The sequence below is a fragment of the Meleagris gallopavo genome, chromosome 22, assembly GCF_000146605.3.
Source record: "Meleagris gallopavo isolate NT-WF06-2002-E0010 breed Aviagen turkey brand Nicholas breeding stock chromosome 22, Turkey_5.1, whole genome shotgun sequence".
Classification (NCBI taxonomy): Eukaryota; Metazoa; Chordata; class Aves; order Galliformes; family Phasianidae; genus Meleagris; species Meleagris gallopavo.
In genome coordinates, this window is record NC_015032.2 from 11,313,811 (window position 1) to 11,331,948 (window position 18,138).

General features: G+C 42.5%; 1 protein-coding gene across 1 annotated transcript; it reads left to right on the forward strand.

Moving 5' to 3' along the window:
- Positions 1-5,647, forward strand: LOC100541378 (1,25-dihydroxyvitamin D(3) 24-hydroxylase, mitochondrial). The gene is made up of 9 exons (XM_019622298.1): positions 1-117; positions 887-978; positions 1,653-1,764; positions 2,600-2,745; positions 3,017-3,183; positions 3,342-3,420; positions 3,811-4,005; positions 4,093-4,204; positions 4,422-5,647. Exons 1-8 carry the CDS (start codon positions 36-38, stop codon positions 4,201-4,203), a joined length of 984 nt encoding a protein of 327 aa, XP_019477843.1. The 5' UTR covers positions 1-35; the 3' UTR covers position 4,204; positions 4,422-5,647.
- The last annotated feature ends 12,491 nt before the right edge of the window (positions 5,648-18,138 follow it).

The window sequence follows — 18,138 nt, forward strand, 5'->3', positions numbered from 1 at the left end:
TTCTTCTCTTCACCACGTAGGTCCTGGATGACTTCATGTATAGAATAGATGATATTTGTAACCACAGTGGACAAATGGAAGATGTATATTCAGAATTCAACAAATGGTCATTTGAAAGTAAGTGGTTGGGTGGTTTATTTTTGCCTGAGAACAATATGCATTTTGTACCTGCTGAGACATTTCAATTGAAGTGTGATCAGTGATGACTGGATGATAATTATTTCCAAACTATCAACTGTAATATCATGAAAAATATGCTGCAGAAAAGCCAGGGGACCATCAATATGTGCCAGATTCATCAGCTGTTACACAAACTCTTCTGGACAGTTACCTGAGTGGCTGAGTGAGCTCTGCAGACCTGTCGGTTCACAACTGGCTCATCTCAGCAACCTGTGTGCTGAGCTCCTGAAAATGTGGGGTTTTGTTTTGTTTTTCTGCGCTCAGTGGTGATGGCTGCTTTTGGAAAGGGAGGAATAGGAAGTGACAGCTCTGAAAAAAGTTATATATAAAAAGCTAGTGGAAAGAGGTGGAAAGCAGTGGGCTGTGGGATGCTGCCAGCGTTAGCAAGTGGTTTCTGGCTGTAGAAGAAGCTAGAAGATGCTGGGCTAGATGGCCTCTTCAGGCCCTCTTTTCCTGCAACTCAGTCCTCTTCAGTAGGGCTGCCTACTATTTGGCTGAATATGCCAACCCTGAGTCTTCTTGCAATGAAGCCCTCCTACAAGGGCTGGGGCAAATGCACAGAAGGTGTTTTGAAGTGCTGTTCTCACAGGTGTGTATCACAGGGCAGAGAGCAGAAGGATAACATGAGCCACTGCCTGACAGCAAGTGATGGACACTGTGCGCTGTTTCATTTATATCAGCTCATGTTAATGTTGTTCAAAAACAGGTATCTGCCTGGTGCTGTATGGAAAGAGGTTTGGTCTCCTACAGCAGGATGTAGAAGAAGAAAGCTTGAATTTCATCAAGGCTGTTAAAACGGTATGGAAGAGTCTTTACCTGAGGCTGTACTGATTTTCTGCCCCTGCTGCTGGTGTGAGGATACTGGTTTAAATGGATCAACCATTTTTTTCTGGGAAAAAAAAATCCCAGAAATTTCTGGGTAATCCCCAAAATAACAGTTGTCAGGTTGGCTCCTTAACTTTCTTCTCCCTCAGAGATGCTTGTTGTGCAACGCTGCTGTTTGTAGAGTGGAGCTGTGTGGGATTATGCAAACTGGCTGGGTTTGGAGGTTAGTCATTCTTGCAAGCACACCTGCTGTGCATCTTGCTGCAACTTGGACTCTGGTGATACTTATCTCCCTCCTTTTAGCCATCTAAAAGACCTGTCTAGCCCAGCTCTTGGATCCCTCTTTTCTCAAGGGAGAGAGGCACTACCAAAGGGTGACTTTCCCCTTTCTAAAAGAGGTGCCTAAAACAGATAGGATGAACCACCCTCAGCAGAAATCTCTTACTGACGGCTAGCTGTGCTTAAATTTTAGCTGGATATGCTCTAAGCAGGATGAATCCTATCCTTTCTGTCCAGGATGGAAAATCTGCCAGAATCCCAACTTCCTTGTGAAAATTACCCTCACAGTCCCGTTACTTTACTGTCTATTTTTGCTCACAGACTACAAATAGATTTTAAAAAGATTTCAAAAACTTACTCCACTGCAGATGATGGCTACTTTTGGAATGATGATGGTGACACCCGTGGAACTTCACAAGGGTCTGAACACAAAAGTCTGGCAAGCTCATACTAAAGCATGGGATGATATATTTAAAACAGGTTAGATTTTTAAACACCACTTCTTTCCTTTCTGTTCCGTTTCCCTCTTGTTGAAATGCATTTTCTTCATACCTGTTACTGCCCTACACTGCTGTTAATTGCTCAGATTAAGACACTTTTGCTGCAGCTAACCACAAACCTATTCTAAGCAAAGAGCACCGTTTTCTTATGACTGAACTTAGTGCTAGCTGTGTGGCAATATCCAGTCTCCAGGGAACCCCCAGGAACTTGGAAGCCAGTAAAATTTTAAGTCCAGTTTAATCTGTTGTAAAGTAAATAGCCACCAAGTGAGTGATGTATTTAGGGGCAAGATATACAAAGCCTGTGAGGGAACTTCCCTCGTAGGGTGCCCTTGAGAAACACAAAGTTTTACATGCAACGAAAGTCTGTTTGCTTAAAAGGAAGTGTATATAGAAATTTGACATTTATTGTTTCCTTCCCAAGGTAAATTAAAAGCTTTTATTTCCCCTTGGGAAGTCTGAGTGCTAGTTCTTTGATTCATTAACACCTTGATCTCCTTTGAAAATCCAAGCCAATAAATTTTACGTGCTTGTATTTCTTTTGTTAAGCATGTCACCACACACATCAGTGATTTCCTCTTCTGACTTTAGAATGGGGAATTCCTAACAGCTGACAGGAGGTTTTTCTGTACAAAAGTGACTTTTGTCTAAAAAGTGAGAACGACATTATTTACTCAGCATAGTGTTCCACTCCTGAAAAAGGAGAACAGATTGGTGTCCTCTATCAAAATCATGCATGTGAGCCCTGTTTTTGATATTATATTTATAGTGGTAGTGCTTTTTTTGTTAATTACCTCCTGCTACTCCCTCTTCAGCCAAGCACTCCATTGATACTCGGCTGGAAAAGCACTCTGCAAACCCTCAGGAGGATTTCCTGTGTGATATCTACTCTGGAGGGCAGCTTTCCAAGAAGGAGCTGTATGCCACCATTGCAGAGCTCCAGATCGCCGGAGTTGAAACGGTAAACCTGGTCCAAGATCTTAAAATCAGCATCCTTCCAACTGCCTGCTTTCTTCCGCAATCTAACCATCACAAAAACTGAATGTGAGCTAAGCCTGTGGTTGCTTCCATGGCCCAAACTCCTGGAGAGCAACTGGGATGGCTTCTAATCCCTTCCCTTACAAGGTGCCATAAGGCAGTGGTCAACAACAAATGTGGCTTTGAACTTTTGGTGTCTTCTCGTTTCTGTCTCTGTAAGTGGAAGCCTTACATTTCTGCTCGTTTTATTTCAGACAGCCAATAGTTTGCTGTGGGCTTTGTACAACCTTTCACGCAATCCACGCGTTCAGCAGAAACTTCTTCAGGAAATACAAAGTGTTTTGGCTGCCAATGAGAGCCCAGCTGCTGAGAGCATTAAGAATATGCCCTACCTAAAAGCATGTCTGAAGGAATCCATGAGGTAAAATTCTCCAGTAATTCCTGCAAAGCAGGATGACCACAAAGCTCTATCAGCTGATATGTACTAATTTTGTGCCCTTTATTGTTTAGGGTAAACTATGACACATTACAGGAAGAAAAAAGGCTGGAAATCTGACCCGTGTTTTTCTTTCACTGTAGATTAACACCATCTGTGCCATTTACCACTCGCACTATCGACACAGAAATGGTTCTAGGAGACTACGTCCTACCTGAAGGGGTAAGTCAATTAATTTACTTTATTACAGTGTTTGATACCTGTCCTGTAAACCACTAATATTTCAGTTTGGAAGCAACTCTGCCAAAAGATGGGTCCCAGCACCAGGAGAATTTCCACGAACTGAAAACCATTCCTCCCTGAACAGTATTGGATTTAGACAAAAATATTTCAGTGTTCTATTTCAAGAATTTCCTTCAGACTTTTCAACTATTTTCTGAAGAAACTGTGACCTTTTTCTCTGTTTGAATTTATCCTCAGAGAACTGCATGGCTTCAGAGGAAACTGCCACACCTTCACTTTTGCTATATATTTTTTCCATAAGCAAACTGATTCACTTGTTAGCTCTGAGCCGATTCCTAACTGAGATCGTCTCTGTTGCTTTGTTTACAGACAGTGCTAATGATAAACAGCCATGCCTTGGGCTGCAATGAAGAATACTTCAATGGCTGGGCTCAGTTTAAGCCAGAGCGCTGGCTGCAGAAGCACTCAATAAACCCCTTTTCCCATGTCCCATTTGGCATCGGGAAGCGGATGTGCGTTGGCCGTCGCTTAGCAGAGCTGCAGCTCCACTTGGCCCTGTGCTGGGTAAGCGCTCCCACATCGCTCCTTTACACACTGCACCTCGTCAGCCCAATGAACTAAAGCCTCCTAACTGAGATATTTGTGCTTCAGATCATTCGCAAGTACCAAATTGTAGCAACGGACGACAATCCGGTAGAAACTCTGCATTCAGGAATCCTGATCCCCAGCCGGGAGCTGCCCATCGCGTTCCGCAGGCGGTAAGGTATGAGCACGAGTGTCTCCTGGGTACCTGGGCTTTCCCTTCAGCAGTCCCTTTAAAATTCACCTAGGACCGAATGTAAGAGAACAGATGATCTTCTGTGCTCCCACAGTGTGAGATTTATTAAACGCTGTCACGTTACATTCCTTAAAACACAAACCGTTCTATGTGCCGCAAAAGGAGATCACAATAGAGGGTTTTTTTTTTCTTCTTAATACAGCCTGCAACTTGACAAATGATACTGCTGCCTTTCCCAAAGAAATACGCAGCCCAGGAAAGCCAAAACCTGTAACCCGTGGAGAAACTGCAACACACATCACTCAAACAATTGCTAAGACAGAAACGGCACCAACAAAAGCTCCCCTGATTGGAATTCTCTTATTGGAAAATGTGGATAGTTAGTTCAGCTGTTCTCAGCAACGTTAAAAGGAAAGAAAAATGCTATGCGCATTCACATAGCTATGGGAATGCACTGGTTAAGTGCAGCAGAAGGCCCGTGCATGACAGAGCTTCATCACAAGCTGTGGAATGTCATACAGCTGTTGTGAGAGCACAGGGAAAGCTATCATGGATGCAAGTCCTGCCAGGGGAGCAGCAGTCACTGCTGCGCTGGTCCTGTTAGCTCAGGACCAAAGGCTTGGGAAGCCACCATAGAGGAAAAGGAATTTGCTCTGCTTAACAAACTTAACATCAGGGCTTAAAAATTAGATTACTGAAATAAGTACTTAAAGTTATTCTCATCCTTAATAGAAGGGGAATAAGGATGAATCTATAAAGTGGGATTTATTCTTTGTGCCTGCACAGTGCTTCAGTTTGAACATTTGCAGTACTGTGCCTGCCACACAATCTGCTTATACCACAGGGTTTCATGCATTCAATTCCCATCACACCCTCACAGCAAAATATTAGCTGCCTTTTTTGTATGAGAGGCCTTATTCAGTAATGGAATTGCTGGAATCCTATGGGTTCTGCCACTATTAGATGATGATTATCCTAACAGGATAGTTCCTTCAGCAGATCAGTGATACAAAATGCATGTCTAAAGCATCACAAGAAATGAGGAACCTAAACACTTCCAAGAGCTCTATTTTTGTGGAGATTACAGTGCTTGTCTCTATGGGTTAAAGACATCACTGCCCTGCACGTGATGCTGTATATCAGCTATTGTGGTCACAAGTGTGTTTTTCCCAAGAGACAGTTTCAAGTGAAGGTTTTAATACATACACCCATGAGTGATCATTTTTATTTTGTTATATTCTGGCATAATGCAGTTCTTAGCCTTTGTTGTCTCCTATGGCATTTTGTTTGTTTTCTTGTTTTCCTCTGGTGTTAGTTCAGACATTTGAACGCGTCTCTATGCCAATGTATACAGCAACCTGTGCATTGTTTGAATCTTTACAGCCAGTTTTGTAATACTCAGTTTTGTAATAAAAATTATTTTTTTTCTACAAATTGTCATCTGCAGTATTACGCTACAGTCTTCATGTTGTTACAAAAATCTTTCTTACCTGTCGTGGTAATTTTGTGTGGGGAAAATATCCCTGTGGTCCTCCCATACCTGCATCTCTCACGTCTCATTGGGCTTGAACTTACAAAATCAAGTTAATTTAATTCAACCCCCCCCCCGAATTTCTGCTTTATGATAACTCCTAGTGCTTGATTTGTGTTCTGTAATCACAACACAAGGAACCTGGGGAGAAGCTGATAGAAAACCTCAATCCTGATCACCAGTTTTATCATTTGCTATTGCTGGTTCAGTACACTGTCCTATACCAGCAGTTGCTGCCAATGGCTCCAGCACAAACTCAGCTCTGTCTGTTAGCAGTATAGGAAAGCTAATGGTCAGTGATTAAGAGGGTATTAGTAGTGATAGCTCACAGCATCCTGAGACTCAGAGATTTTTGCCTGAGGGAACCAGGATGGCTCAGTCTGGAGGATACTCAGGGGAGACCTTATTGCCCTCTACAGCTGCCTGAAAGGAGGTGGTGGTGAGGTGAGGGTCAGCCTCTGCTCCTAGGTAGCAGCAATGGGATGAGAGGTGTCAGCCTCGAGTTGCATCGGGGTGGGTCAGGTTGGATACTAGGAGAAATTTCTCCTTGGAAAGAGTTGTTAAGCAGTAGCATAGGCTGCCCAGGGAGGAGGTGGTGGGGTCACTGTCCCTGGGGATGATCCAGAACCATGGAGATGTGGTACTGAGAGATGCGGCCAGCGGGCAGTCATACTGTTATGGAGTGGGGTTGGGCTTGGGGATCTTAGAGTTCTTTTCCAACCATAATGATCCTCTGATTCTATGAAGGACAGCATTATGGGGCTTTTGCATCCACAGTGCAGTCTGAACACGTTTCTCTGCAGCACACAGAGTGCTGAGGTCTCCAGCAACGGGGCTGTTACATTTCCCTTCTACTGTGACAAGATAAAATCAATCTAAAGTTTTGAGAAAGGATGAAAACAGCTTGAACCTTTGCAGGATGGAAAGAAATGATGAACCAGAAAAAAAGCCACCCAGCCAGCACTAACAGACTGGTTACACGCAGAGCAGATCTGACAGCTATAAAAACCATGCTGCCTTTCCCAAGTTGAGGTTGCCTCTGGCTGAACGAATGATGGTATAACAAAGGTTGTGTATGATTGTGTGAGACTGTCACTTTTTGAAAAATCATATTGCAATGGGGCCCTTCTGGAGACTGCAGCCTGGGCGGGGGCTGACAGAGCTCCATTGCCCACCAGGCATCACTCAGGGCTGGAGCTCCCACTCAGGTGCCAGCCCATGTGGGAACTGTTATGATGTTAATAATATATACTGCGTTTGTTCTTTGAGTGTCAGAAACCAGCGGTACTCCATCAGAGGCAATGGAGTTGTGCCAATGTAAAACAAACATTAGTATAAGGTCAGTGCTCAATTCAGAACAAATTCAGGATTCTTGTTCAGTTCCAGGCTTATCACTTTACTTTTCAACGCTTTAACTTTTAAAGACGACCAGAGAGAAGAGGTGTTATCTACTTGAACTTACCTTGACAGCCCAGTAATCAGACATTTCAAAATCCTTTATTGCTTCTGGATTGTAAATCACAGGTTCATGCTTACTTGGCTGCTTATTAATTTCACTCTTTAAATGTAGTGGACCCAGAGATTTACATAAGCATTGCTGTACGTCAGGCAGCGATTGACTCAATGTAAGCTGTGGTACAGATATGTGCTGTCTTCTGGATTTCTAAAAGTACAATAACCACTGATCTGGAAAAGCTTGTTCCGGAATCTTGGTCCATTTTCAGGTTCCTGAAGTTTTCAAAGAACTTCATTAATCTGCTACCTCAAAGTAAATGGCCAAAACAATTTACTTAGGAAAACTGGTAATTATCAAACTGCACAGATAATGAATGACCAACCGGACTTTCACATTAAGAAACCCTCACAGCTTTCTGATCCTCATATTTCAGAAGTATGAGAAGCAGCACATTGCATCTGATTAACAAAGATCTATGGAACATTTTACTTATTGTCACTGGGATGAATTCAGTTCCGTTCTTTGTTTCCTTGAAATGATTGGCTCTTTCAGAGCTGCTTACTGACAGGACAATGACAATGCCACTTCCCTATTAACATTTGTTAGAGAAAATAATTGGATCATAAAATGGATTAGTTGGTCTCCCCATTAACTTTCTTAACAAGGAAATGAACTAGGTTTACACATCCAGAAGGAAGTCCGTTCTGTTCAGGCTTTAGGCGTGTTGCTGGAATGATGTGAAGTTGGAGCCAAACACTCTGTGCTTTAGGGAGTGCAAACTCCAGTTTTCAAGACTGACAACCTGGCATTTCTCATATGTGTTCTGTTCTTTATAAACTGGCTATTGCATAGCATTTCTCCTAGTCAGTCTCCACGTACAACTTTTCAATGCTGTGATTAAATCACAGGTAATGTGTTCCAGTTTGATGTTTACCATACTGAGAGGGATGTTTGTTCTCAATAACTGCAGGTAGAATTCATGTCTGTGTCAAAGCTGATTTTAGCTTTGTGATGAAGTCACCCAAGCTCTGAGAAATTAATTCTGAGAAAAGTTAATAGCTGAAATTTATTTCAGAACAAGTTTTAGGACAACTCAGCACATGATTAATTTTAAATATATGAATATTACACTGACCCCAGTGGGACTGCATATACCTTGGTGGCTGTTTAATGTCTTAAATTGTTCTAAAACAAAGAAGTTTAACAATTTCCACCATGTCTCTGTGGCACGACAGGGGGTGTAGCTTTAGAGGAAAACGCTGCCTTTTTACTTCAGTGAACTTAAACAAAAGGGCCTATTGAGGTTGAAGCTCCAAGCAGGCTGGTTCATCTCTGCTGATTGTGCATGTTGTGGAAAGATATACCACAGCGTGGGTGGTTGTATTCAATTTTTTTTTATATGTCCTTCCATGCGTGCTTTGGGAAAAAGTGTGAATGTCACCTTATGAAACATTATGTTTACCAACAATTGCAGATGAGATGCAGACACACACACATGTCCTGGCCCTCCTGTGCTCTCTGCTCACTGTTGTCCATTCTCCACTCCACCGCTGCAGCTCAGGTGCAGTCCTTTGGCCTTAGCTCCCTTCTGCACAATGAGGACTAACACAGGAATACATCTGTTGACACTGAGATGTGTAAACTGACATGGAACCGATATCAGCCACCCTCTGTGTAAGTGGTGCAGGTGGAGACGGCACCTGGGATCAGGTTGTGAGTTATGGCATACACACTTCCAGACAGCCCAGCACTCTACATGTACATTACTTTCCCTTCTTTCTTATTTCTGTATTTGGGAGAGCACTACTACCTCATCCAACAGCTCTCTTCACCCTATATTCTACATTTCAATATTCTTTTGTGCTCGTGAAGTATGGCTACAACAACTTTCATCTCTTGTTCAGAGTGCTTTGATTTCTCTTCTCTCAGCTGGATGAGCAGTAGCCTACAGCTTTGGAATAGCATAAGAAATAAAGCTTCATAAATGTTATTCAGATCCAAAAGGAGATTTAGAAGTGCTCACATTATGGGGATTACTTTGGGCTGAGCACTTATGGAGCAATCCTCCTCCTGACAAGGAACCCAGCAATGAGACTTCTTTATGAGACAAAATATTTTTCTCCAAGGGACAACGTCAAAACAAGTGTGGAATGCAATGCATTTTATTATCACAGTAAATCATACTTTGCTTTCCTGGGCATGTTCCTCCCGACAAGTTCCAACCGTTTGCCTTTAATTGTGAAGTGTGCTGAATGAACTCCTCGTGTTGGAAAGGAGGGAAAAGGAGCAGAGGTGGCACAGGGCAATAAAGGGAGCTCTGAGTACGAGAGTTACCCCTCGGTCTTTCCAAATTTGTATGCACACACCTGATACTTTGCCCTCTGCTATCAACTTAAGTTCTCAGAACCTTGATAGCAAATCTCTATTAGAATCTGATTCACCTTGCTGTTGGGCTGTGATACACATGGAAGGAGGTAGGAGTGAAGCAGAGGCATGGGGCAGGGCTCCTTGCTTTGAGCTAAAGGGTATCCTCGCTATCAGATGGACTTCCAACAGCAATGAGCTGCTCAAGAAGAAAGGAGAAAAGTTCTCTGTATTCAATGGGGAAAAATGGAAGTCTTTCAAAAAGTCGTACTTCAGTCTGTATGGCTTCCATTCGTCAAGACCACCAAAAGCCACTGTTCTCACATAAAGCCCTTATTCTCATCTCATTCATACCAATGGAAATCAGAAATAGCTTTGCATTTTGATAATTGCTTTTATATTTTAATACAATTCACTTAACAGAAAAAAAGAAATATATTACTTCTGAGATTAGAAGAAAAGGAATTTGGGGGAGGCATTTTTTAGTAAGTGAGGTGGACTATACTGTATGAAATTTATTTTTGAAGAATATGTACAAATCATTGGAGGAATGGAAGTTGGTTGGGTAGTGCAAGTTCATTCTGAGTTGTTATCAAGTAATCCATACAAATATTGTGTTTTTGTACTGCCCAAAAGTATACCTTCCAGAAGAGAAGCCTTTGAAGAAACATTGGACTTGGAATTTAACCAAAAAAAAAAAAAAATCATACATGGCCAAGAAGGATTTATTCGGTGAGAAGATGACACCTTCCTAAATAACAAGGATTCAAGTACACTTTGCCATTAATGGCAACCAGCTCCATCCAGAACAGTACAGTATAACATTTCAAAGCTTGGGGAAAAAAAAGACAAAAGAAATGCCAATTAGGCTAGGAATAACCATGCTATTTTCTGTAAACTCCTGAGGAAGAAATTAAAAACCAAATAAGTAATTGAAAGGTATGTTATTCAAGATATTTTCTGGGAATTTTGCTCCGTAACACATAAGGCATTTGCTTTTCCTAAAAAAAGAAGAAAAAGAAAAAAAGAATATCACAAAGTTCATGTCTTCATTTTTCTGAAAGGACTGATTAAAAAATGCAGTTTGAGGGAAATGTGAAGTGAAATATTGCTTTATCAGCTCTATTAATTCTAGAAGCTGCAGTGCATCTTCATAGAAATGTCTGCTCTGCCAAACTGCCTATTTACGTGCAGATGGAAAAAGACATGCCAGGGAGAAAAAGAATTACAAGAAAGATGTAGGGCACATTTGTAGGGATATTTATTTTTGAAGCCTCTCTATAAATTTTGTTTTCATCACTGAGTTAGACATGCCATGCTTCAATGGCATTAACTACCTGTCAGTGTTACACTTTGCCTCCTCTTCTGACCAGGGAAAGAAGGGTCATGGAAGCCACTGACATCAGTTCAAATTCACAGATAGGGCAGCAGTGGGAAGTTGCCAGGTGAGGTTAGCTCTCCTGCAATAAACACATTTGGGAGGTTGTGCCCCAAGAGAACTTGGTTTGTGGGTTCACTGACCGATTATGGGCTGTTGTCCTTCACCCCTGTCGTGAGAATGTGTTGTGACCTCTCTCAACCACGAGACTTTGACCCAGACAAAAACTTTGGCAGGGTTGGTTTTAGCAGGATCACAGAGCTGCTCTGACTCACCTCTTGAGAGCAAAGTTGCTGGAGTCAACATAGGAAAGTGGCATGAACATGAGTCCAGGACTGAGGCTGTGGAGGTGAAGAGGACCAGACCACAGTTTTTAGCAATAGCAAAGCTTTGTGTAAATCATCTCTAGGCACAGATTGACTCAGGGACTCATTCTCAAGATCACTCTTAGAGAAAGACAGATACGGGACGATTTAGTTTGACATGCTGTTGCTCAACTTCTTCAATACTTAGGTGAAATGAAAGCATCTAGATCCAACTGGATCTTTATCTTTTCAAGTTGACAAAGTTTCACATTAATTATGTAGGAACCACGCAGAAGTTTGCCTTTTGTTTTGAACAAATCACATGTGAATATGAATTGCAGAAGGGTTGCATGTTACTGAATCACGGCAAAACAGAATTCCAGCAAAGGGACAGACTCGGAGTGAAGTTTGGCACCTAACGCATGGGAAGATGTGCTTGAGGACATTTTCCAGGAAACGGGGCAGCTTTAAATGGAGTTGACTCATAACTCTTGCAAAGTTTTTCTTGCCTGAAGGCAGAACTGAAAAAGAAAGCAGATCAGCTCATTGCTGGAGGAATCAGCCAGTTCACTGTGGGCCAAGAGCGTGCAAATAGTTACTACCTCTCACTGCAGGGCAGGAAAGTTTTATTTATGTGTAGATGCAAATGAACGCGATAGATATTTTAAAACAGCATATCATACCACCTGCAGGTGGAGGTGGTAGGAGGGAAGTATGGCTGATGCCAAATATTAGATCTGTGCTTTGATCCAACTGCAGGGTTCTAGCAGGTGCCCTTAGGAAAACAGAGCATGCATATTTCTACATATTCAGTGGCCCCTCAGGAAGCTGTTGCTTCCTGTGAGCCCTGCTTGGGCTGTGCTCGGTGCCCAGTGTGCCTCATTGGAAGAGGTGACCAGTTTTTGAAGTCATGAAGAGTTTTGCCCTATATATAGAAGACATTGGGATCCAGAGGAAAGCAATAGAAGGGGAAGCTGGCAGTTCTGGGGAAAATTGGAGCTTCTGGGTACACAAACAAAGCTGTGAATCCTGTGTAATAGAAACAGAACACTCATCAGGGCTCCACATGTAGGTATTCTTAGTGAGATGAAATGCTTTTGGATGGCCAGCGACTGAATGAACAGAGCAGTGCTGTGGTGGCATTAATTACTGGGTGAGAGGCTGACTACTAGGCTCGTATTTACAGCAGATAAGGACTGCTGACTGTGCATTTCGGCTGCAAGGAAAAGTTATTTTGATATCTTAATGCAGGTGACAACTCCTCTATAACTCCGTATGATAAGGTGAGGTTGAACATGTTGGCAGGATGCACGTTTCCTTTGCAGGAAAAGAAATTCCTCCACATCCACCGAGGCAGCTTCACTAAACTGGTTTGGCTTGTGCTAAATGCTTTCCAAAAATAACCTCTGACACCACTTACTGTCACCTGCTGAATTCTTTCGTCCCAAGAGGCTTCTGTCCAAACTCATTGGCAGCTGTGAGGAAGGCCTGCATCAGATCTGTCTGGGAATGCCATCTCCATCATCCTTTTCTGCTTGAGCTCCGGCTGGAGGGAGGATTTCCCTTGTGTCAGCAAAGTACTCCTCAGTTGTCCTTTGCTAATTATCCCAAGGCTTCTGCGGCAACTCGTCCTTCATTCATCTGATGTTATTTCCCTGTGCTTACAATTTTAAGATATGGACAACAACATATACTGCAATCTTCAATCCTGTTATTCTTCAGTGCTGAAAACGTCTGTCAGTTTCCTTGAGAGTCTGGAAGTGTCCAGGAGATGTGGGTTTGAGCCCCCAGCAGAGCACACTTCGGACCAACTGGTTCCTCAGCTACATCAGCATGGACTGACCCTGGGGGCACTGTGTTCAGGGTGAATGCTGGAAGCTTCATGCATTGAACCTGAAATATGCAGTACTTTCTTTGATTGAACACATGCTTTGTAGTCACTTTGGTTGCACTTAATAAACAACATTAAAACACTCCCGGACTTCTTTTCAATTCATAGGCTGAAAAGTCAGGGGGAAAACTGCTTATTAGTTTGGAAATACTATCAAAAGAGAGATTAGAAGTGGAGTGGACGATGCTCACCTGCATTTTTATTCACCCGTGTTTATTCTGTAGCTCCCAAGGAACTAGGAAATGAGTGTCAGGGGTCAGTGCCTCCAGGGCTCACAGAGTGAGTATAGTATGTGTTTTTTACTAAATAAATTAAAGTTTTATCAGGGTTGGACTTTTGTGTGCCTATTTTTGGCTTCCTGCAGTTGAAATACGCACTGGCTGAACTCGCACCCCTGACCTCTTTGCTGCCGCTTTACTATTAATAGAAAAAGCGTTAAAAAGTAACCTCACACTGCATGGTAATACATTCACACTTTTTTGCCATCTGCTCCTGTGAACTTAATGACTTCATATCCACTTAAAAAAAAACAACAGAGGGCTCTGCCCGGCTGCCCAAGCACAGAGCTGGGCACTGCAGCATCCGACAGCACCCAACGCCAGTCTGCCCTGCAGCCCTGACCCAGTGGTGTGTGGCTGTGGGAGGAAATCTCACCAACACTGGCATGTGGGAACAAGAACCTATGGCAGAATATACCACGGCAGTGCTTTGTGTGTGGATGCAAGCTCACAAGTCTCAGTTGCAAATTATCCTGGACTTCCTAGTGTGATGTCGTTAGGAGCTTGCTGGAGTCTGAAAAGCTGGGATGAATTGTGGTGGGAGGAAATAAAAGATGCAGTTGGCCCTCAGACACCGTGTTGCACAACAGTAATTGGTCATGTGTGAACCAGAAGTGCCACCATGGTTGGGGATGAGGTCAGAGGGAGGCAGTGCAGTGTCCAGCACTGTTAATCTCACCTCATCAGAAAGGAGGACAGTAGGGAGGTCCACACAGGAGAGCTGCATTTACTGCAGAGATGTGTGCGTCACTCTTATCTCTGATGGTATTTTTACTTGGAAGATTGAGGAAGAAATAGAAATGCAGCGTTTGCTGCTCTGTTCCAAAACAAACATTTGAACTAATTCAGCAACTTTGATCATCTACTACACATTGTGCTCATTTGTAAAACACACAAACATTTTTCTAGGCCTGTGCGGATTTCCCCTCCTTTTGATCTCCCTACACTCCCAGTTTTCCTGTAAGGCTAGAAGGATTAATTCATATTTATAAAAAACGAAACATCCTTTTTTAATTTTTTTTCAAGCTGGACAGGATTTAGACACGAATAATAAAAGCATCAGATGATGGATTGCTCTTCCCTGCACTGACAAGTCCAACGTTCTTTCTCATGGGCGCTCTCAGAGCAAGATTTCCACCAGCCCATGTCAGCTGGGGCACACAGCCCACCTTTGCTGATAGTGAAAGAAAGGAATGTGGCTCTGTGCTGTTCTTTGATAAGTGTTTTTTAGTCATTTTCTCTGCTGTCAACAAATGTTTTAATTGATAGTTTCTCAATAAAGAGAGCACACTGAGTAGAGGGAAATACATGTGGTCATTACTGCCAGCCCCAACAGGAGATCTGAGTTGCCCTATCTCCTCCATGAGATTCTGCATTTACTTTGCTTTAAAGCTTATGTCCCCATTAAAGATAAACCTTCATCTTGTGACAATGTATACATTCCCAGTTGCATAACATTACCTTCCTGCTTTTGATGACTTCAGGGATATGTCTAGCTGTGCTGAAAATGACCAGTTCCAATTTCTAGATTTTCTTTTTAAAGCTGTGTCAGCCCTTGCCTAAAGGCTCTTCTTCTGGAGCAGTCTGTCAGTCACTGTGCATGTTAATCACTTGTTTTTTCGGCTAGAACGGACACTGAGGGCAGTTGTGAACATTTTGTCCAGCACAGTTTGAGCCAAAACCACTGCTTTTTCCACTAAAATATCCGGGAGTCCAACTGGCCAAAATCCTTCAGATAGTCAATGGTGTGGAAATACTGATTTAAGGTTTTCATTAATTCTCATAGGCAAATTGTTTGTAAAAGGCCAATAGAAACTGGTTATCAACTCCTAGGCACCAATTGCAAAATTTTCCCCTCCTTCTTATTACCAGCAATGAGCTGCATAATCTCCATTGGAATATTCATGTCAGGGAACTGATGAGAGACTTTGCTGGGATTACTGAGTTTGTTTATGAGTAAGAGCACTGCCCTTGCTTTTAGCAGTCTTTGATCTAAAGAACAGCAATTCGCTTCTCAACCTTTATCTTTCATTGGACACTATCGACGTGGAAAAAACCTCTGGAATTTGAGGCCTCAGGAACACAATGTGAGCTCCTTGGTGGTATTACAGCCTATTTTACCAGCTGGGCAGCCCATAAGAGCTGTAAAGAAAACCAACTGCCCTAGAAAGTACAAAAGGAATATTTATTTCTGATCCGGATGTAGCTTTTCTAAACAGCAACAACAACAAAAAAAGTGTTTTCTGCAGAATTCTCTTGCAACCAGTCTCAATGTTTAGGTATGCGACCCAGCCTACGGCTCGCAAGCAGTATTTATTAGACCAAGACAATTAGGAGAGCGGTGGGAAACGCCTTTTTGGGGCGGCTGGGGGCTGCACAGGGAGCAGTCTGACAGCTGTGTCTGCTCATGCTTTTCCCCCGCTCAGTCTTAGGAAATTTGCTGAGCAAATTGATGGCACGCACAGCAAATCCAGTACTTCCAGGAAAGCATCAGGTTTTGGAAAACACGAAATAGGGTCGTTTTTTATGCGGATAGCAAACCTAGCTCACACTGAGTGTGTTTGGAACAAATACGCAGCACAGAGCTCTCACACGATAAGGAAGAGGCCAAAGAGTGCAGCCTATCCCAACGCTGAAATGAGTACGTGACCACTCTGCCCTGCTGGAAAACATGATAGTTCTGCTTGAAGTGAGAAACACCCATGTATTTTTCCCGTGAAATTCAACATTGGTCAACAACTGCATGAAAACTCTTGCTTTTTTCCATTTTCTTCATTTTAACTGGGATTTTGGGGAACAACACATGTAGTAGAGCTATGCTTTTTTTCCCCACAAATTGGCCCTGAACTGTGTAAACTTTCAGGTTAAGTGCTCAATTAAAAGGTCAAATTATCCAAATAGAAAACTGAAGTGTCAGGCAATAATTGTCCACTGGACTCCGTTACCTGCAGAGTTCATTGCACACTGACCTAGTTTAAACATTATACAAACTAATGGTACGTGTGGTACTTCCTACCAGTTATTTATAACTCTTAAAAAAACAGGGATCAGACTTCGGAAGTGTTCTAATATGAAATTGCAGGCTCTGCAAATACAACAAAGATGCTCTTTGAATTCCCAGCTCAAAGTAAAAAATAAAAATAAAAAATAAATAAAAATATTAAAAAAAATTAGTCTCTGTCTCGCCAGCATGACAAAGATTTGTATTCTTATAACACTATATTTAAGGTATTACTAATGTTTGCTGAATAAGTTTCCTGTTTTACGAGCCACCTCCAAGCCTCAGCTCTGTGCTCATACTTTTCTTGTGGTGAATCAGCATTTCAAACTCATTCTTTACATTTGACTAAAGGCCCAGCTTTTGTTTATACTAGCTGTATCTCTGACAAATTAACAGGGACGGGGATATGCAGTGATCATATCTGCTGCAATCCCTGCACCATTTCTAAAATGAACTCAGTTCATTGCTACGTAATCAAGTCCTCATTTCATATTATTGCTCAAAAGGAAATGCTACGAAAGTTAGTGTCTAACCGTAGCATTCAAATGACTACTGACAATGTCTGAAAAAAAGGAAAAAGGCTGTTTTAGTTCATTGATAGAAATGGATGGAATACATCTGAAAGCATTCTGCTGAACAAATGTCTCTCCTATGGGACTTGTGCTCTTGTTGGCTGCATCTAATCTGCAAGGCAGGACAGCTGACTGGATTTACCTGGAATATCCCGTGGCCCCTTTCTGCAGTGCCCCAGGGAAAGCAGGAGTGAAGAGCCATGCGCCAGTCTCATCCTGTTGTGGACCTATTTCTATACTGGGACCATTCTTCTGTTTGGGCACAGAGAGCCAGGGCTGTGCACACCAGCACCTGCAAAACACAACACTATTTCTGTAATGTTCTTGTTACTTGTCTTCTTTCACACTACTAGTGGTTTGCAGAATGGTAACATTGACAGGTTCCTTTCCATTGGGCTCACACATGCCTACATGAGAATGGAATTATTCTGTCTTTTGTACTCAGCAACCCTGGCAGCACTACAAGAAGCACAGACTCTTTCTCTTTTTTCTCTTGTGGCAGGAGTCACATGCTGACTGCAAAAATATTAACCACTATGTCCCCTTTAAACCCAACCCACTATCAGCAGCAGGGAGCCAACAGCCTGGGGTTTTCTGGGAGATGTGACCTATTTCTGATAAGGGCTATCTAATCACTTCACAAAGTTGTAAAGAGATAGTAGGGACAAAAAACTGTGAAATATATATTACTTCTTTCTTTTGGAAATGTTGGACGCTGCAAGCACCCATCATTTAACACAATGATAAAAAGGCATCCTGAGTCATCGGTTAGATTTGTTGTGAGACTTGAGTGAGTTAGCACTGACATATGAGTCACATTAAATCATTAACCCTACCTGAAAATGTCAGTGTGGACTCCATAACCCCTGGAAGCAGCTTTAATAGCACGAAAACCTGGTTTGAAGAAGCTGACTTCGGGATGAGATAAGTTCAGAGCAAACATGTCCAGCCATGGGGCTTGGGAGACAGCCCGAGCATCATGGCTCACGCACAGCATGCACATGGTAGGACAGGGGGTAGATCCATCTGCAGAAAGTCTCTCGTGTCTAACTTGGATGTTTTGTTCAAAAGAATAAAGTTAGAATAGGAAATATTTCGGCTGCCCCAGGAGGTGATGGCAACAAGCAGTACGTTCACACCCTG